Source organism: Chenopodium quinoa, unplaced genomic scaffold (genome assembly GCF_001683475.1).
Source record: "Chenopodium quinoa cultivar QQ74 unplaced genomic scaffold, ASM168347v1, whole genome shotgun sequence".
NCBI lineage: Eukaryota > Viridiplantae > Streptophyta > Magnoliopsida > Caryophyllales > Amaranthaceae > Chenopodium > Chenopodium quinoa.
In genome coordinates, this window is record NW_018743283.1 from 298,458 (window position 1) to 321,012 (window position 22,555).

The 22,555-nt window shown below is 38.1% G+C and overlaps 1 protein-coding gene across 5 annotated transcripts; it reads right to left on the bottom strand.

Annotated features, from left to right (window-relative positions):
• Positions 1 to 4,883: 4,883 nt before the first annotated feature.
• Positions 4,884 to 20,936, bottom strand: LOC110735379 (ubiquitin carboxyl-terminal hydrolase 8-like). 5 transcript variants are annotated; one of them, XM_021915559.1, is made up of 14 exons: positions 20,640 to 20,936; positions 20,132 to 20,377; positions 16,213 to 16,357; positions 14,346 to 14,405; positions 14,171 to 14,266; positions 13,514 to 13,873; positions 13,273 to 13,413; positions 12,702 to 12,872; positions 12,155 to 12,412; positions 11,233 to 11,381; positions 8,195 to 8,740; positions 6,158 to 6,431; positions 5,322 to 5,367; positions 4,884 to 5,224 (listed from the first exon to the last, which is right to left on the bottom strand). In XM_021915559.1, the coding sequence occupies exons 1-14, from the start codon at positions 20,861 to 20,863 to the stop codon at positions 5,220 to 5,222; spliced, it is 2,721 nt and encodes a 906-aa protein (XP_021771251.1). In that variant the 5' UTR covers positions 20,864 to 20,936; the 3' UTR covers positions 4,884 to 5,219. The 5 variants fall into 5 exon arrangements, with proteins under 5 accessions (XP_021771251.1, XP_021771250.1, XP_021771249.1 ...); XM_021915558.1 differs by having other exon boundaries at positions 4,884 to 5,229; XM_021915557.1 differs by having other exon boundaries at positions 4,884 to 5,367.
• Between the last annotated feature and the right edge of the window lie 1,619 nt (positions 20,937 to 22,555).

Sequence of the window (22,555 nt, forward strand, 5' to 3'; positions counted from 1 at the left end):
GTGGGGTTTCGATGGTTGTTTATAGAGAAAGCGTCCCCACTTCCTGACATTCTGGAGAGTATAATGACGGGACAGTTTATTAACGGGCTTAAGGAGGATATTAAGGCTGAAATTCGAATGCTTAACCCGTTAACTTTGGAGGATGCTATGGATTTGGCCATACGGGTTGAAGAGCGTAATCGGGTCAATGGCTTGAAGAAAATGAGTGGAGCTTTTAGTAGGCCTGGCCCGTATTCCTATTTTAACAGGAGCCCAGCATCAACCCTATTAGGAGTTGGGCCAACCCAAACACATTACGCAAACTCCCAAATCCCCAGCCCAAATACTAACCCAAACACTTTCAACCAACCCTATACCCAGACCAACCCAAGTAAACAAACCTCCGTAGCTTTAGTGAATAACCAAGCTTCTTCTTTTTTCCTCAGTCGAGCCAACTCAGGCTCATCAAGATTCACCGGCAAAGTCTGGCGCATGACGGAGAGGGAGTTGCAGGAAAAGAGAGCCAAGGGGTTGTGCTTCAAGTATGACGTCCGGTGGGCGGGCCCCACACACGTTTGTACGGCCAAGGGATTGAGCGTGCTCCTCGTCGAGGAGGAGGAGATGGAGGAAACCGGCGAGTTCTAGGCGTTAGAAGGACCGGAGGATGAGGAAATTCCGGCGGTCATCTCCATGAATTCGATCGTAGGATTAACTAGCCCTAAGACGATGAAATTGATGGAAGCAATCCAGGGGACTCCGGTGGTGGTGATGGTGGACCCCGGAGCCACCCACAATTTTATTTCGACGGGGGCCGTCGACAAAATTGGGATTCCGATCACTAGCAACAACCCTTTCAGCGTGTTGCTGGGAAATGGGGAAGCCATTAAGGGTCGTGGGCTGTGTTGCGGTGTGAAGCTGACCTTGCAAAAAGGAGTGGACGTGGTGGAGGATTTTCTCCCCTTGCAATTAGGGAACTCCGACGTGATTTTGGGCGTGCAATGGCTCAAGAAATTGGGCGAAGTGGTGACGAACTGGAAACTTCAGCGTATGAGTTTCTCCGTGGGTGGGGAATAATCACCATTAATGGAGATCCCATCTTGGCGCGAACTGGAATCACTCTCAAGGCAATGATCCGCACCTTGAGGAAGGAAAATGAAGGCCAATTGGTTTAGTTGGATAGTCTGGAGGGAGTGTAAGAGGAGCCCGAAAAGGGAGAAGTGCCAGAATTTTTAAGGAAGGTATACTGTTAGTGAACTTTGGAGAGGTGTTTGAAAAGACCAAAGGCCTACCCCTAGCCCGTGGGCATGAACATGTCATTGTTTTAAAGGAAGGTAGTAACCCGCCGGTTAGCGTATGACCGTATCGCTATCAACAATTTCAAAAAGATGAAATTGAACGGCTTATTAGGGAGATGTTGTTGGCGGGAATCATAAAGCCATCCACTAGTCCCTTTTCAAGCCCTGTGCTTTTGGTCAAGAAGAAAGACGGCTCTTGGAGGTTTTATGTGGATTACCGAGCATTGAACAAAGAAACCGTACCGGACAAATATCCTATCCCGGTGATCGATGAACTCCTAGATGAGTTGCATGGGGCTCACATCTTCTCCAAATTAGATCTCAAGTCCAGATACCATCAAATCCTAGTTCGCCCCAAAGAAACTCATAAAACTGCCTTTAGGACTCACGAGGGGCACTACGAGTTCCTAGTCATGCCTTTTGGGCTTACCAATGCCCCGACCACTTTTCAACCACTTATGAATGAGGTATTTCTTCCATTTTTTCGTAAATTTTTTCTTGTGTTTTTTTACAATATACTTGTTTATAGTGTGACTCAAGAGGAGCATGTTGAACATTTGCAACTTGTGCTAGCAACGTTGAGAAATCACAGCTTGTATGCAAACCAAAAGAAATGTGAGTTTGGCAAGGATAAAGTGGCTTATTTGGGCCATGTAATATCCAAGGAAAGGGTGACGGTGGATCAAGACAAAATTAGAGCAATGGTGGATTGGCCAAGCCCAAATCCTTGAAGGACTTGAGGGGTTTCCTAGGCCTTACGGGATATTACCGAAAATTCATAGGTAATTATGCCCAACTAGCCCAGCCACTTACTAAATAGCTCAAACGTGATAATTATGGGTGGACGGAGATGGAAGATGAAGCATTCAGAAATTGAAAGAGGTCATGACTACAACGCCAGTTTTAATCATGCCGAATTTCTAAAAAACTTTTGTGGTTGATTCAGATGCCTCGGGAACGGGAATTGGAGCGGTGTTAATGCAAGAGGGACGACCCGTCGCGTTCTTTAGCAAAGTGTTGGGTCTGGTGGGTCGAGGGAAATTAGTCTACGAAAAGGAATTAATGGGCGTTTGTTTGGTGGTTCAAAAAATGGAAACACTACCTCTTAGGGAGGAGGTTCGTGGTGAGAAACGATAAGCAGAGTCTAAAATTCATTGCCCAACTGAGATAAATTGGATCCAAATATCATAAATGGGTCCGAAAGTTGGTCGGATTCGAATTCGATCAACAGTATAAACCTGGGGTGTTAAACCGGGTGGCTGACGCCTTGTCTAGGAGGGGCGAGGACGATCTTGAAGAGGAACTAAAGGCGTTGGTAACCACGCAATTGATTAATTGGGAAGCGTTGGAGAAAGAGATTGCAGGGGATACGACCATTCAACAATTGAAGGTTGATATTGAGAAGGGAGAAGGGGTGTTGGGGTATTCACTGGAGAACCAACGAGTGTTGTATAAGAGAAGAGTGGTGATTCCACGCAACTCGTGCTTCAAGGATACTCTCCTCAAGGCATATCACGACTCACCGGAGGGGGGTCACACCGGAGAAACAAAGACATACATGCGGATGGCTCAGGGTGGTTTTGGGCTGGAATGAGAAGGGATGTGGCAGCATATGTGCGTGGATGTGGTGTATGCCAACGTAACAAGCACTCACAACAATCACCCGGAGGATTGTTGCAGCCACTTCCGATTCCCGAGCGGGTATGGGAATACATAGGTATGGATTTTATTGAAGGATTGCCGGGATCGAGGGGGGTTGACACCATTCTGGTTGTTGTTGACCTGTTAACAAAATATGCTCACTTTGTCGGCCTCAAACATCCCTTTACAGCGTATGGAATGGCGGAGATATTTGTTCGAGAAATAGTCAGACTCCACGGGGTGCCCAGCAGCATAGTCACAGATCGGGATAGGATATTTGTAAGTATCTTTTGGAAAGAATTATTTCGATTACAAGGAACTGATCTTAAGAAAAGCACCTCTTACCACCCACAAACGGATGGTCAATCCGAGGTGGTTAACAAGTAATTCGAAACGTATTTGCATTGTTTTGCGGGAGGGCAACCAAAATCATGGGCAAGGTGGCTACCATGGGCGGAATATTCTTATAACACCACTCCACACACCTCCACTTTAATGACTCCTTTTCAAGCCCTCTATGGAAGGGAGCCTCCCAAAATCATTAAAGTGGGAACAGGACAGACCGTGGTCAGCACTGTGGAGGAGGTTTTGCAGGAAAGGGACTTGATGCTAGAGGAGCTGAAGATGAATCTGATCAGGGCGTAGCAAATAATAAAGAAAAATGCGGATAGTAGGCGTCAGGATGTAGAGTTTATGGTGGGGGAACATGTGTTTCTCAAGCTTCAGCCCTACCGTCAAAGATCCCTGGCCAAACAGTCGTTTGAGAAGCTAGCAGCTCAATATTATGGACCCTTTGAGGTGACCTAAAGAGTGGGGAAGGTTGTATATAGGCTAGCACTTCCTGAACATTGCCATATTCATCCCGTGTTTCACGTATCTCAACTCAAGAAGGCTGTAGGAGATGTTCTGAGCTCTCCCACCATTCCCAATAAAATTACCCCTAAGCTTGAAGTGGTGGTTGAACCCGAGAGTGTGTTGGCTGCTAAACACAAGGCTGGTCATCCTGATACTTGCACCGTGTTGATCAAGTGGCACGGATTGCCTGAATTCGAGTCTTCCTAGGAGGATGCCAAGGCTATCAAGAGATTCCCGACCTTCCACCTAGAGGACAAGGTGTCTCTCTTGGGGGGGGGGAGTGTTGCAATGCACCCTCCTCCTATCACACTGACCTACAGCAGGAAGAGACCAAGACAACATCAGCAGGACATCCCCAACAACCCACCTCCCACAACGGCTCCCTAAAGCTGCAACAAGTGAGCAGGTTCACTCTTTTGGTTTATTACCTTTTACCATGGTAACTCAAGAAGAGGACAAAGGAAGAAAGAGGAAGAAGACAAGAAGAGTAGATGCAACAATTAAGGCACTAGGCCAAGTAGGAACATTGTAGTAGCAGTATAAATAGCTGTTATCTCAACTTAGTTCATTATCTAGAAATTTGTAATAGAACTCATGGAGAGTTATGGCCTAAAGCCATAGTCGTTGTTCTCAAGATTTTTAGCCTTCGAGCCAATTAATACAATCAATCTTCCGACCTTATTATTGTGTTAGCCACGAGTCCATTGCACATTATTACCGTCTATTAAAATCCCACATTACACCTTATTACTCACCTCACTTGTAAAGGGTTGCATTTGTAATTTTGACGGTACATATTAATTTCATACTTTGGTTGTTCAAAAAAAAAAAAAGCACTTTAAAGATATCGTATGTCCACTAAACTTTATAGTACCAAGCGTAAAAAAAATGCTTGATTAACAATACAAGTAAAACTTCCCGTTAAATTTTCTATTATTTAGTAGGTCTGGGCAAGACACAAACCTCAAACCAGTAAATTACTATGTTCATGTACCATTTAGCATATGTTAAATTCGTTTAAAAACCCAATTTAATTACTTTTTTTATTTTTTTTATGACAGATTTGCGAATTAGGTCAGCCCAAAGCCTAGATTATGGGACACACTTCTAATATAAATAAAGTTACAAACAAGTTAAACAGAATAGAAGAAAGTGGTTGAAGGTAATCAAACCACTTTGATATAGGACTGAAAAACTAAAATTTATACAGTATAAGCCCAATGTTGGTCAGAAAATTTTGTGACAGGAGCCAGCAGCACCAAAACATTACATATTCCTAAGAATAAATATATACATCTAATTAACTAAGGAAACAAAAAAGAGAAAACTGGTTGATAAATAAATCAGTGTGTAGCGGCTCGGCTCCTCTCTACAATTGCTTGACTGAATCTTGTGATCTCTGAAGCTTCACAAAAAAAATGTGCGCTGATTCTAATCCTAGGTTTCCCATCATTCTATACTGAGCCAAAAAACAATACCAAGAAGCTTAATCAGCGATTCTTCGATAGAAAAGAACATAAGCAGCAGATGTCTTTATGTCATCCTCTCTACCTGGTTTAACAGAGCCGTCATTGAATTCATACCACCTGTTACCATGCTGCATGAGGGGACATAATATGTGAGACCTTCACATTCACAACACAGCCATAAACCCCGCAAATATAAAGTAACTAATTGTGAGCCAAATAATACAGCTAAAAGATCCAGAGACAAACGATATTCTAAAGGAAACTAAACTATAGTCTCCAAAATGTTCCTAATTTAAACAGAATATGTGTTACTAATTTCAGATTGCATCTCATTTTAATCCAACAATTTCTTTTTCCAATCATCAAACATATCTATATAATTAATGCCTACGTTTTTAAATGTAACAATGCATAGCTTTATTATAAGATTTACAACACTTTCACATCAATTTCTCATCTTTAGGCTTGCTAAGTTTTTGGAACTAAAAGCTAAATTTTAAGAGAAATCTAGCAGGATCAAAGTATATAAAAGCCCAAAATTAAATGAAAAAGATGATATAGAAGTAATATCAACGTAGAAGCAGGAAGCTTCTGCAATACTGAAGAAGCTTTTCTAAATGCTTGCTATGGAATTTGGTTTTAAATATTATGAAACAAAATACCATAACAAAACAGTAGGCATTCTCTTGGGGTGATTAAGCCTCCTGTATACTACTTGAAGGATGGACATAACGTAATTTGGGGAGACTAAGCCCATTGTTTAGAATACACATATTGTAAAAAACCTCTTTACAGTCCAAAGAGTGCACTCTTTTTCTCAGAATAATGAATATCCCAACATAATATAATGTTTTTTTCAATCAAGAAATCTAAATTAGAGTCAAAGTTACATTAGACTATTTGAAAAGGAGAACTTACATAAACCAGAGCTGTATAGTGACCACCACCCATGCAGCCGTAGTGGTTACTGATGGCATACAACCTATAGCAATTCAAACTTGGACCACTATCATGGGCAAGGAAACCTGTCAAATCAAGATTGTCTAAGGGAAAATCAACATATGTTTCAAGCTTGTTTTTCAAAAACCGGCTGTAGGAGAATCTTTTCAGATGGACTACTAAAATTTCAGGTAATCTCCAAAGATCTAATTTCTTGCTTGCTTGGCGATGCTGCTTGCAGCTAGGACAATACCTTGAACACAAGCATGACAATTTTAAAGTCAAAACATAGAAAGGCAAAGAAAGCAATATAATACTTCTTTAGTAATTTAACTGTTTGAAAGACAAAACAAAACCCCATTTTTGATGGGGAATTCTAGACATGAAAATGTTATTGGAGGACAATAAGATAATACTTTAATAAAAGACCACAAAATTTACAGCAACGAATATATTTTTTTAATGGATTTAGGATATGAAATATGAACAAATATATTTTTAAAACAATGAATATATTGTTTTAATGTAGAATTGTATAGAAGTAAAGCTATGAGACATCACACCAGATAAACTCTAGCAGAACTCAGTCTTACATCTTTGCATTAAGACACTTAACTTTTCTCCATTACAGGGGCTGACTTAGAGAGGTAGGGTTTACAGTTAATTTTATTTCAGCGTCTAATATGCGAGACAAAATAATTTCCCCTCCCCTCTCTTTCAAGGCTAATGGTGAGGCATAATATTATGTTACAAAAGGCACTTGAATCAGGATTCATTCTTGTATGATGGTGGAAACCTTTTGCTAAGAACAATGCAAACCAGAATTTCTCACTTTCATCAGTATGAAGGAAGAAATAAGGCAAAGGTGAGGCTGTCAAGCACAAGATATTCTAAAGCAGAACTTTATATAAAAGTACATTCAGAGATACATGTTTATAGTTACAATTCATAGAATGCCCCAACCAGTAATAATATTGCAGGTGAAAGAAACTACATAAGAAGTGATTCAATCAGTCATGATCTATACAAAAAATTCTAATCTTTACATAGTCAATTTTATTATGGGTTAGACAGGGTATTAATGGTGGATACAAATACCTGTATCATACAGCTTAAAAAAGAAGAAAAGTGGACTAACATCTAACCACGTCTGTATCATCTATATATATATATATATATATATATATATATATATATATATATATATATATATATATATATATATATATGGTTCATGGATTTCAAATTATATCATTCCTTTTCACAGCCACTCATTGTTTAGGTGACAACTTCCTAAAATAGCTCAATTCAATCCTACTCTTAAACTTAAAACACAAAGGCATCCCCAATTTTACTTTTTCAGGGTACCAAAACTGCATCATGAAAAGTTAGAACCTTCCATCAATGTTCAACTACAATCCACCAAGGGAGAATAAAAATGATGTTGGATACTGTAAACCTACCGACCCTACCAGGTTAGTACATTGCACTTAGCTTATGTCCTCCGTTCTCGGCTATGACTAACTAACAAGTATGTAGTACTTTCATCCAATAGGCCAAATATGATCTCAAAGTTTGTTTAGTGATCTAACAGCACCTTACCAGACATTATGATTATAACCTAGAACACTTGTACTCAAGTAGATTGGAGCTGCACCTTATCCAATGCTATGTAACCCTTTGCTATATGAGCCTACTGCAACTGAATATTAACCCCAAACAAACGCATACTACCCGCTCTGCCCACGATAGTGGTTTTGAAACCATTACCACAATTGCAACCTCATCCAAGATTCACCGATTCACCTGGTTAATCTCTCAAATCCAAAAAGGCCTCAAACAAATTGCTTTAAACTTAACTGTAGTTACATGTTATATCCCATTGCAAAGACTAAAAAAAGACAAACATTCAACTGATACCCAAGGAGGGGGCATAAGTCTAAATGTGATTACGCAACAAAACATTAACATTTAAATTTAAAGAATGAAAAGGTATTGAAGATGATGAATTCTAACCACATATCTTCAGGGCCCAATGGCTCCTCCTTCAAGAAGCCTTCCATGCATTTGTACAAGGAAACTGATTCTTGAGGTATCACATCAGGAAATATAGGTTTGAAGACCTCTGGCAACGAGCTGAGATGACAGGTATCATAACGCCTTAACATTCTTTTAGACCAGCTAACAAGCACATTCACTATTGTAGTTTTAACAGGAACATCCAGAGGTTTGCCCAATTTTATCCTCTGCCCCCCTGATAAGCCTCGTTCATCTGAAATGTGAAATTGAAAGTCAGAGGGCACATAGAAGTCAGCTCCCATTTCATCATCCGAGCTACACGAATTGTCTGAATTTGACAAACTCCCTGACCCCATCTTGGTAAACTCATTATCTGACTTTTCTATATCATCATAATCATCTTCAACCATATTCAACAAAGGCTGAAGCAGTTTTATGTAAGCATCATGAATCTGAGTTCCATCTGATACACTAGAAATTCTTGCCACCAAAGGGGTGCCAAACAAACTCCAGCGAGGTATTCCGATTCGAAAGCCAAATTGCCTGAAATAACATAAATATTTTATGGAAGATACAATCTCTCTATTTATAGACAAAGAACATGCATAAAACCACTTTCCCAATTGCATTGTACTCTTTAGCCCATTTCCAAATGAGTACCCTAATTATTCATTACCAGTTTACGTACAACCTAACAAACAATTGTATAGAATAATGATTAATAAATTCACCTTTAACGGCTTCAAGGGTACAAAATACAGTTTAAGAATTGAGTGAAAACTTGCAAGCATAAGCATAGATATTCAACAATTACATTTTCAAGCAGAAAACAACACAGACAGTACCCCTACTTTGTTACAGTTGGGATGAGCCTTATTGTCTGAAAAGGCTAAGAAAATTAGAAAAGCCATGCAGCACATCAACATCTAGCAACAATATTTTACTGTTCCCAAATTTTGCAGAAGCCACACCATTTAAAATACAGATGCAGGACAACTCACATATTTTCATCTGATGACTAAAACTTTCAAGTTCAACACCAACGATTTGGTATGTTTATTGTTCATTTCATAAAGAGGAACTCATTTTGCAAATTATTATATAAAAATCCATAATTTTTCCATTCTGTTGAAGTTGCAACATTTCGACTTTCACACTTATCAATGCACAATTTTAATCCTTCATATCTCTAATAATTATAAGTAAAAAAAAAATATAAATATTTGATATTGTGAAAAAAATAAATTGAGACAAATCTTACAAGAGTCCACATGACTATAGTTTGCCCAACATATAAATCAACAAAGGGGGTTAAATTAGAGAACAAGGATAGTGTAAATTTCCAAATGTTGCAATTAAAAGAGAACAAAGAAACTATAATATGTTGATGAATACACGGATAATCACTTTTGGGTTCATATAGCCGACCCTACTTACAGGGTTAAGGCTTTGATTGATTGATCGGAGAAACTATAATATATTCAAACCTACACTATGTTCGGATAAAAGGAAAAAGACGAATTAGAGAAAGACATTAAACAATGTCAAAGTCTGGATAGCAATTGCGGGGGTGAGAGAAATGAAGGAAAAGGAAATAGTACGAAAAAAAATTCCCTCACTGCTTAAGATCATATCTCTCCAAAATTGAAAGTCTTAGGAAAGTAAAAATTTTTGTTGTAAAATTAGTCATAATGCTCTAAAAATTCTCTCATTTGCTTTTATGCATTTGAATAACAATGAAAGTTCAGGAAACTCTAACCAAATTACCTTTCCCTTACTTTTTGCTCTCTCTCTCTACAATAAAAATGGATAAAATCTCCTATTTAATCTAGGATTATGATCTAATTTCTCTCTCTTTCCTCTCCTCTCCTCAATTCAATAACTCTTGCATATTGGTTTGCTACTTGTTGCTTCTCTTTAGTAATAATTATTTTAGGGGTGGCAATTCGAGCCAGCGGGTCGGGTTTAGGTCAAATTTCGGGTTATGCTTAGAAACTATCAAAAATAGTGTAAACTTAATATTATTACGAAATATGAGATTTGGGTCAAATCGAGTCGAATTCAGGTTGATTGGGTCGGGTCAAATCGCGTTGGGTTTGGGTTTCTCTCAGTAACTTTGGGTAGGGTTCGAGTCGGTTTATTGGGTCGGGTCGGGATTGACGGCCCTAATTTATTTGTGTTGCCTTTGCTGATTAATAATAGGAGCAATCGATTCATACAATGTTTCTTTATTCTCCATATACTCTTTTATGGAATATAAATATTATGTTAATGATATTCTATCCCTCTTTCCTCTTCTCTCTTATCCAAACAACGGAAATGACTTTCTAACTCCCTCACTTCTCCTTCCATCCACTTCTTGATGACCTAATTTAAACACACAACTAAAGTACATACTTATAAACCATAGATCTACAATCGTCAAAATTATGAAAAAGGACTTTGGGCTGCAGCAAGGAGCCAACTCTTATCATTGCTGTAGCCTCTAAACGATTACTAGCCGCGGGTGGGCAAAAAGTGAGAAACATGGAAGAAAGTCTGGAAGGCTGATGCATAGCATTGAGAAGACAACTGGGGGGGGGGGGGGAGGGGAACTAAGTGGCGACCAGGCAAGCAGGGGTTTCTTTCTCTCTTCTATTTTCCATTCCTACTTTTCTTCTTTGTAGCTTATAAAAATTCAAGATGGCTGTTAATATTTTAACAGATATAAGCTATCAATTTATTAGAATATTAACACATACAAGCAGTATATATTTGTAATTTTTCTTTACCTTTTTGTACCTCATTTCTATTATTGAAAAAGCAACATGCACATAATTCAAGCCATCAAATCAAAACAAAGCCATGCTTACACAAAATGTACCGAAATCAAACTACCAAAATAGCTATTCTTATTGACACTACTAGTCCTAACTTGCTACCATTACATGGAGATTTTGAATGCGAAGCAACTGAGAAGGATACTCTTACAAAATAAGGTTTGGGCCTTGCGAGTTAACATGATGTCAAACAGGAAGCAATAGTCAGACATATACCTTTCACACCTCTGATGCATGAAAACCACCAAAAGGCCGCTCTCACTCTCTTTCGGCAAACGGTACGCTACAAGGCAATCTTCATCCCTTATCAACGCCAATGAATCGGATGGATTTTCCAGGGATCGGATGATGCAGTGATAGTAAACCTTTAAAAAGAAGCAAACTTCACATATGAAGCAGACGTAAGAGTAATCTTGCGAAAATCTGAATTAAAAGATAACTAGATAACATTGCCTACAAAGATGTATGCCTGCAAGTAAGCAACTACCCTTGCAAACCAAACTCCTAGAATTACTCAACCAACATTCCACCTAGTCTAAAAGATGTTAAAAATCTCACTTGTCTAAGATATTTTCTTGTTATCCAAAAATCCACATAAAATTTCAAGCGATTCAAAAGATAAGAATTTAAATTCTAAGTGATGACTTTGATGACCAAGGAGACTTTCATCTTACAATACCAAAAATATGAATAAGTTAAAAAAAAAAAAAAGTAACCAAAAGAAATGGAAACAGCAATTTTCATTCAAAGAACCTTAATCAGGGAGATTGGAAACATTAGATATACATCAGTAACTTTAAGCAGAGAGTAACTAGCAAGCTGAGCTAAATCAGCAGCTATCTACTAACAATCGCAAAAGTTAGGGTCATGTAATAACAAAGCTTTGTGTATTTGCAAAATTCCAAACTTACAACTTTTCCCATCCCAGCCATACACTAGTCACCACCTTAAACGAAACAGAAAGAAGTTTCACATGGAAAAGTTACTTGGGCATGATGCAATCCCAAGTATGAAATACTTTTGTATACTACGGAGTAATACTTAAGATACAAGGGAAGAAAGCAACAATAAACTAAATCCTAAATAAACAGTTGGATGAGTTCAACGGCAAAATCAATCAGCAGATTATACAACATACCTCAGCCACAAAGAGAGTCTCACCATCTCGCAATGAAACGGCTGTGCTGAGGGCTTGAATAAGATCCTTGCACGTTCCATACTTGGGTACCGTTACAGTAAGCGATGATGGAAGCACACTTCCATCAGTGCTCAAAAGAGTAACAGTCATGGTTCGCATAGTTGTTGAAGGCAAAGGAAGTGACAGGTACATAAACGGATCAAAAGTGACTGAGACCCTTTTGCAGATAGGACAAACCAGCTTTGATCGAAATTGACCCTAAATAGAAGAAAGGTAAAAGGCGAGCATTAGTTAGATGCCCCCATAAGGCATATAGATATGAAATTCTACAATCTTCCCGTCACATAATAATATTGTGCCATGCGTTACCAAGCATATATGTGTCCACCGCTTAAAGAAAGTTATTCTTATAGCATAACAAAAACAGTTCAAAACAATTTTGAGAGAGATCATTAGGAAACTGAAAGCCTGTAAGAAATATAAAATCAACTAACAAGTTTATACACATTTAACAATATAAAAGACAAAAATAATACAATAAGCTCACATGGAACAGATCAACTATTATAGAGTCATTACGAGCTAGGTGAATCTGCCAATGTTCATCTGCCACTTTCTCAACAGGACGATCCTCAGTATCACCATGCTGTATATATGGCTTGTGTTTCACACGATTCAAGTCTTCATGGAGCCCATCCAACAGAAAAGCCAGTAACTCCTGTATTCAGCAGAGTTCAGTGGATAAGACAGTCGCAGCATACAAGTGAGAAGAAAGTTACATAATGGCACTTCTTGTGTATTAGACTTACACACTAGAAGAAAATGACTAAAATCATAGATTAAATTGATTGCAGTAGAAAGCTGGACTATAAAAAGTTAATTCCCTCAAAACTTTCCCCTAGTTATAAAGATAATAATTTAGCTAAACCCTGAAATTACCCCCCCACCACCACCACCACCAAACCACCTTTTCTTTACAAATGTACAGTTTGCCTTCACTGGAAGGAAAGGAGCCAAGAAGCGTGTGGTGGAAAACTTTCACTTCTAAATTTTAGAAAACTTTACATGTTCCAAATATGCCCTTACCGAAACATTATTCCAAACAAAACAGAACTTACCTGGGAATCATGTTGGTTATAGCCACAAAATTGAGGCGCGAAGTTCTCTAAAGTTGACTTAAATAATCTTGGAGCAACAGGCATACCACCTGGAGCCCATAACTTTCTTAACAAAGCCCCAAAAGACAAAGCAAGTTCACCCTGTCCAAACGAACAAAGCATTTAGAAAACTTGAACTGGCATGAACAGCAAGGTACTAAAGCAGCCAATGCAGCATTAGGACCAATAAAGAACCACTCACATTCATGCCTAGAGGATTTTCATAGTTTATATCTTTCTTAAAATCTCCAAGGAAATAATCAACAAGTTTTGGAGTGTGAGCTAAGCACTGAATTGCACTGTTCATAAAGCAGGTATTCCCAAGATTTACAAGTCCAGTCAAACCCAGCACACCAGTTTTTCCATATCCTTGAGTGCATGATTGCAAACTGAGAAGTGATGAAGAAGAACTCTGATTAACAACGGTTCCATTCATTTTACTCGGCCAGCTGCTGCAAGAGCCTTCACTGTTGGACCTTTCTTGCATGGAAAACTCAGTTATTTTTACTTCTGCATCCTTGGCAAAACTTGGCAATCCATAAACTTGTAATTCAAGGAGAGCCTATAGTAAGAAATATAAACATCAAGACAATCAAAAGTCTTACAAAAATAATAAAAGAAAATATTAAAAAAAAAAAGAAAAAAACAACGATACAAAAGACCGATCCTCTTGCACAATTGAAGATCCAGGTTATTTAGGTAACTTTGCTAAAAACCAAGCAATTCATCTTAAATGTGATGCCACTAAATGCACATGTACAAGCTTAATATACATAAGGTTACATTTCAAAAGCCAGCAGCAGTAACATCAATTTAGAGATATTTGGAGCCAAACTAAAATGAGTGCAACAAGAATTACCTCTTCAGAGGCCTGGCCTGGACCGCCATAAGGAAATACTTTACTATCTCTCTCAAAAAATTTGGTCATCTGCCCAGAAAAGTCCCAAATACAAACCTATTTAACTCAAAATAGTTAGATTATTGTTCAGCAAAACATACATTCACAAATGCAGCATTTTTCATTAGCAACATACCATGTACGACTGCACATCAAAAATCTCATAGGCTTGTCTGTAAAGCTGGACCGGATTATCCTGAAATAATTCACAAGCTGCATCAGGTAAGCATCAGAGAGAAATTACCATGAACCTGCTTACTCTACATTAAGGGGGCGATTATGTTAAAAAGTAGATAGAAAAAAGTTTAAGAAAAATATACGAGGAAAAGAAAGGTTAGACCTCAAAATGTCTTCTTTGTTTAAGGTAATCACTGTATTTTCCACCATCACCGTTTCCCTTCACAACCACAACTACTCTTTGCCTTCTACTTTTTCAATACCACCACCACCACTCCCCCCACCTCCTACTCTATTAAAACCATCACAGCCGTTTATACTTTGGCTGCCGCTCAACCCCTCATTTAATGAAACATATACTACTTGGTGTTGTTTTATGGTGGTGGGGGTGAATTCTTTTGGCAAGTGAAGGCTTTCTTAAGGTTATTTTAGTGTGTTTGGGTGGTGGTGTGAGGGTTTTCAAGAGGGTGAGGAGTTTTCAGGGTGGTTTGGTTGGAGGCTTAATTCATGAATTTGGGAGGGTTTGAGTTGTTAGAGTTATTTTTATGGTGGTGGACTTTGAGGAGGCTACTAGGGTAGTGGGAGGGGTTTTGGTTGGGTGGTTGAAGTGGTTTTATGGTGGGTGAGTTTCTGGTGGTTGGTTGTTAGATGAGTGCTTGTCAAAGTAGTGATCAAGATGGTTATCTAGTAGAGGAGAGAAAGGAGGAATTTGAAGTAATTGAGTGGGAAAAGGGAATAATTAGATTAACATATCAAACAAGATGATCATCCTTGCTCATTACATTACCATTTCTTGAATACCCTGATCCAAACGCCCCTTTAGTTCTTAAAATGTGTCAAAACAATTTATTGTACAAAGAGACTAATCCATAAGGACCCATAAAATAGATACAAGTTTAAAAAAAAAAAAAAAAAAAAAAACCCACCAACCTCCACTGTGAATATTCTGGGCAAAACACCATAAAATACCATTATTAATGACATGATTTTTGTGGGCAAAAAAATTAAACGAAACTCATTCAAGGACACTCTAAATTGCTCAAACCTATGATACAAATATACACGAGCAAAACATAACAAAGAACGAATAAAATCCTAAATCGTTAGGCACTTAGATTTATATTCTCATCTGACTATTCATTTAAAATTGGAATAATAATGACTACAACTACTCCTCAATTAAAGCATCACAACTTTAAAAGGTGGCTGCCCGAAGAAATTTATCACTATGCTAATCACCCAAATCATTTAGAATGAAAAGGTCAGCATTTGTTTGCAGGACATTCCACAATCATTTTACACAATCTTAATTCATGCATTTATATCTACTGACCTCATCTTTTTCTTTTTTTTCCACTGTATATGAAAAAGATAAAGTAAGGAAAAAAAAACAGCCTAACTATTCTAAAGGAAGAACTGACCAAACCTCTTCAGCTCTGCAAAAAGGTGGGTTCTAAATAAAATTGTCCAAAAATTCCTTGTTCAAATGTTCTTCTCCACCCCATGATAAAAAAATCCCTGGTGAAACAAGTAGTTCAGTCCTTGAACAGAGCAGATTCGTGCTCAATACAATACATAGAACTAATCCACCCATCCCCCACCAACGGCTGGGTGACATAGGTCTCAGATGTCGGAAATCAGATTAAGAAAACACAAGCAGCTAAAGAAAATGAGTGAAAACAGCAACGTATAGTAAAGCCATTACAAAAATATGGCCTTAATAGCAATCATGCAATGAAGATAAGTAATAACTGAAAACCTAAAAAAAAAAAAAATAATAATAATAATCATAATAAAAATTAAAATTAAAAAAAAAGGGGGCTCACCATCAGTGATATCTTCACCACAAGAGAATCATTCTGCTGCATTACACACAACCTGATCTGAATACTGAAAACATCCTGCTCCTCATCATCTTCTGCAGCCAAAGAACATCCCATATCCTTAATTCTTGTGCAATAATCACTATGCCTGTAGGGACAAGCAAGACATCTTCACGCTTATGACACTGAATGAAAACAGTGCATGTTAACAATCCCCTAGCAACTCAGATGACTCGAAATGTCCAATAAAACAAGCAACTCCAAGAACAATCACAAATCCAATGCAGGAACTCATGACCCATAAAGACATGGCTGATGCCATTGATATACAAAAAGTAAAATATACGACAATAAGACTTCCAACCAAGTGAGCTCAAAAATATGTGAGCTCCTTTAAGGCTACTTAAATGGATAAAGCAGGCTAGATAACTCAAAACATAGGAATAGACTATAACTGGTCAAGTAAGTTAACCTTTACAAAGAAACATAAATTGCTCCAAACCTCCGACAGAAAAAATTTCTAGGACTCATAATCATGGAAGTAAAAACATGTGTGGATATGAGAGTCTAACCTTAATTGTGGAAAGTTAAAACATTGCAGGGGCAAAAAAATACATTAAAAGCATTGTGTATATTTTTTACAGGACTTTTTGGATTCAGATGGAAAACTTGGGTTTATTCTAAGATGATGCGAATCAATAAAGAGAAGAAATGAACTAAGACTATGATTGATGCATAAAACTCAAAATCTAAGACGTAACCTAATCATCAACACACTATGACACTCAACTAGATAGTGTCAAAAAGACTAGTACAGCAGTCTCTCATTCATTCATAACTCCAGTTCACAGGGATTTTGCCCCTTAAATAAGGACACACACAAGCTAGTTCTTAGCCATGTTGATAAACTACACCCATTCAGTTCAAATAAACAAGGACCAAGAGCATTCAAGTGAAAAAGCATAGGAAACTAACATCAAGAATCAATGCAGTCTTAGGCTACGTTCGTTTCAACATGTTTAAGCATATATTTACTTGTTTCAAATATGATTATACAAAAACCAGACTAGATCATGTCTATTGTTTGCAATTGCTTATTATTATACGCACTCTATCCAAGAGTATTTAACATAGTCAAACTTGGCACACATGCCGATGCATTAGTTTAAACTTAGATATATAAAATTAAATGTTAGTAAAAAAATAAAAAGTTAGTAAAAAAAATAAAAAGTTAATATCACAAAATCTTACATTAATATCTGTTTGATAGCATATTTCATGAAAAAATTTGTTTTTATTACTTCCACCTTTTTTAAATCGCAATTTTTGGAATTCTACACTATTCACACACTTCTCTGATCATCTTTTGCAATGTATACGTTGGAAAACTTACAGTCATATGAAATCTTGCTAGATTCACATCTCATAATGCAATTTCTTAACAGTAATTTTATATTATTTTTACTACAATACAACTTAAGATATTTTAAGTTACAAAAAGTGCATTGGCAAGCATGAAATTCCCAATCTTGCGATTAAAAAAAACTGATGAAATACATTACAAAAAAAACTATGGTCAAAGTTAGTATATAACTATTGTGTAAAAGTCATACATGTCAATAATTCTAAAACGGAAGGAGTATGTTTATTAGGCAAAATTACACTCATTGACTCCAACTTTAGGGAATTTTGCATTAATTGACACCAACTTGTTCAAAAAGATACAAAATTAACATAAATGAAATTTAAGTGGGCCCACTTGCATAATAGTTAAATTTTACTTTGAATAAATCATTTTAAGCATTTATAAAAGGAAAAATTAGAAAAAATAATCCCAACTTTCATCAATTTTGGTATAATAATCCCAACTTTGAATTATTCTGGAATAATCCGAGCTTTGGGGGATCTTCTTTTTCTTCAATCCTAAATACCGGTTACCGGTTGAATTTTTTTCTTTTTTTTTTGTTAAAGTGACACGTGTCACAAATTAATTGGCCAAAAATATTCATAAAAAAAATAACGAAAAAAAAAAAAAATAAAAAAAACAACCAGCCAAAGCCCCAACCACCAGCCAATCCAGCAACCCGCCGAGGCGAGCCACCTCCCTCGCCGTACCTCCATCCTTCCCCCACCCCTAGCGTTGCCGCTCCGAGCCAAACCACCATCCCCCTCCCCGAAACTCCCACGCCACCGGTCAAACCCCAAAAACCACCGACCCAAACTCTTGAAAAGTTCAAAAGCCACCAGCCCTACTCTCGAAAATCCCTCATAGCCACCGGCCCTACTCTCGAAAATCCCTCATAGCCACCGGCCCAATCCCGAAAACTACCATAACACACCTCCCCCACCATCAAAAACCCTAGACGCTAGGGTTTCGGGGGTGGGGGAGGAGTGTATTGGGATATTGTGGCCGCGGATTTTAGGGTTAAGGTGGTTGTCTTGGGTTTCGAGAGACGGGAAAATGGCGACTCAAAGGGTAGGGGAGACGCTGCGGCCTAGGCTGTGGTGCTGGAAGTTAAGGTGGATCGGTGGGGGTGGCGGCTAGGCTGTGGTGGTAAGGGTCATCGGTGGAGGAAGGGGATGGTGGATGGTTTTCTAATTTTTTTTTTCTTTTGTTTATTGTTTTTTTGTAAGTTTTGTACCAATAAGGACTTAACATGTGTCAAGTACCTAATATAATAGGTGATGAACTTTGGTTGATCAATTTGGGATTAAAGAAAAAGAAGACCCCCAAAAGTTCGGATTATTCCAGAATAATTGGGATTATTCTACCAAAATTGATCAAAGTTGGGATTATTTTTTCTAATTTTTCCTTTATAAAATGATTTATGACATCAGTAATTTCTTTTCATGTTATTTCTTTAAAAAAAACCAATTATTTCTCTCTCCTCTTTCTTCAGTATTTCTCATCTTTTTCAATTTGGAATCAATGGTTAATGATAATAAGTTTGCAGGAAAAACATTTGCAAATTTGAAAAGGAAACAATAGTTCCTCATCCAAATTCTTACCATGAAACTTTCATACAAAAATTAAAACTCCCATAATCTTGTTTAAGCTTTAATATCTGCATTTTTAGATCTTCGTTCTGATTTTCCAAAACGATTGATAAACCTCTTTACCACGAATTCTCAGTGTCGTACCATTTTAAAAAATTCACATCACTTTGGACAGCTATAGAGATGTTTCACAACTGTTACTCTGTAATATGTTTATATTTTGGGTTAGTCTACAATTTAGAGTTTGAACTTTGAAGGTTTCGCGCTTTTTTTTTTTTGGTGCTAGTGTACCAAAAATTATCCGCTTCTTCTTCTCGAAATTCCAAACCATTAACCACCTCAAAGTGAACCTCCAATACAAGACAATGGACCTCCATCAAGAATATATTCAAGTCCCCTAGTTTACTGTAATTGCACCTGTCACCTTTTTTTTTTTTTGAAAAAATAATTGCACCTGTCACCGCACCACTAGTTTTAATTTATAACTTCAATTACGCCATTTGATTTCAATAAATTTCTTTGAAGACTCCAAACCCATTAGCAAAATCTGTCGTTAAGTTCATACTAGTACTACAATTAAGCAACTAGCCCCCAGTACATGAGCCTTTAGTTGCAGTCGATTCCTACTAGGCTACTACTACTACTACTACATAAGTATTTATTAGTAATTCCTCAAAATCTTCTAATGAACCTATCTAGTGAAAAAATTTGCATATACTTTTTGAAGAAAAAATCATCCACAACAGATTACAAACGAAATTAACCAGCGAAATAGATGTTATCAGAATTATCTTTTGATCGAATGACTACAAATTAGAACAAGCACTTCAATGCAAATCATGATAATTATAACTAAAAAGCCAAGTAATTGAAGGCATGCAACTATTAAAAAAAATAAATAAATTAAAACAATAAAGTTGCTCACCATTTGAGAGCCTTAAACCACATGCTTTCAGTAATTAAAGCATACTCCCGACCAGAGAAACCCTCGCCCTTATCATCTCCATTGCCGATATCATTCACTTCTTTATGTAAATTCAAAACAATCTCATCATCAGCATCACTCTCCCTATCATTCTCATCACCATCCGTTGCCGCTGCCGCCGCATAACGAACACCTTTGATTACACTCTCACTACCCAAACACTCCTCACTCGCATCCTTCCACCACCTGCAAAATTCAATTCAATCAAATTTAACTCAATAAAATTCAATTCAATAAAATTCAACTCAATTCAATCAATTTCAACTCAATTCAATTCAATTCAATCAAATTCAACTCAATTCACTCAAACTCAACTCAATTAAATCCAATTCAATCAAATTCACTCAATTTCAACTCAAATTAACTCAATTCACTCAAATTGAACTCAATTGAAGTTCCACATTACTCAAAATCAAACCAATTTATGTAAAAAAGAGCGAATTATTACTTGTAGGAGACGAGGAAGAGACGATCATGGCGAAGAGCGAAGGACAAAAGCGACGCCGACGACGACGGAGGAGAAGAATGAATTCTCCGGCGACGACGAGCGTGCGAGTGGAGAAAATCACCGTCATCTCCGCCGTCGATGTCTGCGTCATCATCGGCGGCGTTGGTATTGGCGGCGGTATCGTCGACGGCGAGAAACTCGTCGGGATCGAAGACGTCATCCATGGCGGAGGAGAGAGAAAGTTTAAGAGAATTGAAGAGGCGGGAGAAGAGAGAGAAAATAAAGGTTATTAAAGCGTTGATTTTTTTGAATTTAAAGCGTCGTTGTTGTTGTTGAGTCAGAGTTGAAGACGAAGAAGAAGAGGGCATGAAAGCAGAGTAAAAAAAAAAAAATTAAAAAAAGGTAAAGTAAATTGGGAAATTGAGAGTTTTTTTTGGGAGTACGAAAGGTTTGTTTATTTATTTATTATTACTCCGTAATTTTTAATTGTAATTAGGAGTTTGATTTTGATTAGAGGTAAAAAAACGCGAGTAGAATGCGAGTGGAGTTAGAAATAGAAGTGGAGTGATGGTTGGTCCAGATGATTCTCAGAGGTTCAGGTTGTGGGGTAGGGGGGTTGTTACACGTGGAATGGTTGTGAAACACAAGGTAGCTCAACTCGTACTCCAATAGTCCAATTAAAGGTCGGCAAAAACTCAAAAAGAGTATTCCGAGTTTTTTGGGCTTTCCTTTCAAAAAAGTTATTTAGGCTGGGCCTGATTTTTGTGGGATGTGGACTGAATTAACAATTTGTTAAACCTAATTTTTTTTTTTTCCAAAAGAATGAGGGGCCGTTTGGTTGGGGGTAATCAGGAAAGAAAATGGTAATTAGCTGGCTCGATTCCCTTTGTTGATGTTTGTTTAGCACTTTTAATCATTCCCTTACCCTCCTCATTACCCCAAATCCTTCCAACTTCATTCCCCACCCCCCTACACTTTCTCATTCCCTTTCCCTACCCACCTTCACACCACCACATCACCACTTTCACACCACCACACCACCACCGGCAAACCATCCCAGACCACCACCGCCCCTACCAAGACCACCGCCGCCTCTTCTCGACCACCGCCCTCCCCTCCCCCGAGCTTCGCCGACCTCCCCTCCCCCGAAAAACCTCCCCTAGCCCCGCAAAACCCTAGCCCCGATCTCCCTTGACCCTGAAAACCGCCGCCCAGCCCTCCCACCACCCTCGAAACACCGTCGTTTGCTCCCTCACCACCAGATCTGCTCCCTCTCCACCGCGACCACTCCTTTCTTCGTTCTCCTCTTTCGATCTCCCTTCTTTATGGGTCGTGGGTGGTGGGTTTGTGGTTGTGGTTGTGGGTTTTTTTGGGTTTGATGGATTTCTGACTGGTTGTGGCTGTGGAGTTGCGATTGTAGATCCAGGGTTGGAGTTGTGGTTGTGGGATTTGTGGTTGTTTTGGGTTTGGTAGTGGCGACGTGTTTCCGGTGTGTTTTTTTGGTGTTTGGGTGGTGGCGGTGGTGGAGTGGAGGCTGTAGTGGTTGTCGGTGGTGGCAGGAGTTGTAGTAGTTGGTGATTAATTCCCTTTGTTTTAAAAACAAACAACAAAACAAAAAAAAAGGGTATTTTCATTCCATTCTTCTCCTTTCCCTATGTTCATTCCATTCCGATTCCCTCGTGCGAACCAAACGACCCCTAAGTATTATGGGTAAGCATAATTTAGACGCCAATTTTTCACTCTCCATCCCTTCCTTAAGGGTGTTTGGTAAATGGGAATATGGGGTGGGAATGGGAATAATAATCCCTAATCTTTGTAAACCCATGTTTGGTTGGTGGGAATTAAAAAAAAAAAAAATGGGAATGGACTTGGGAATATTTAGGTTGTATTCCCTACATTTTATTACTTGGGGGGAG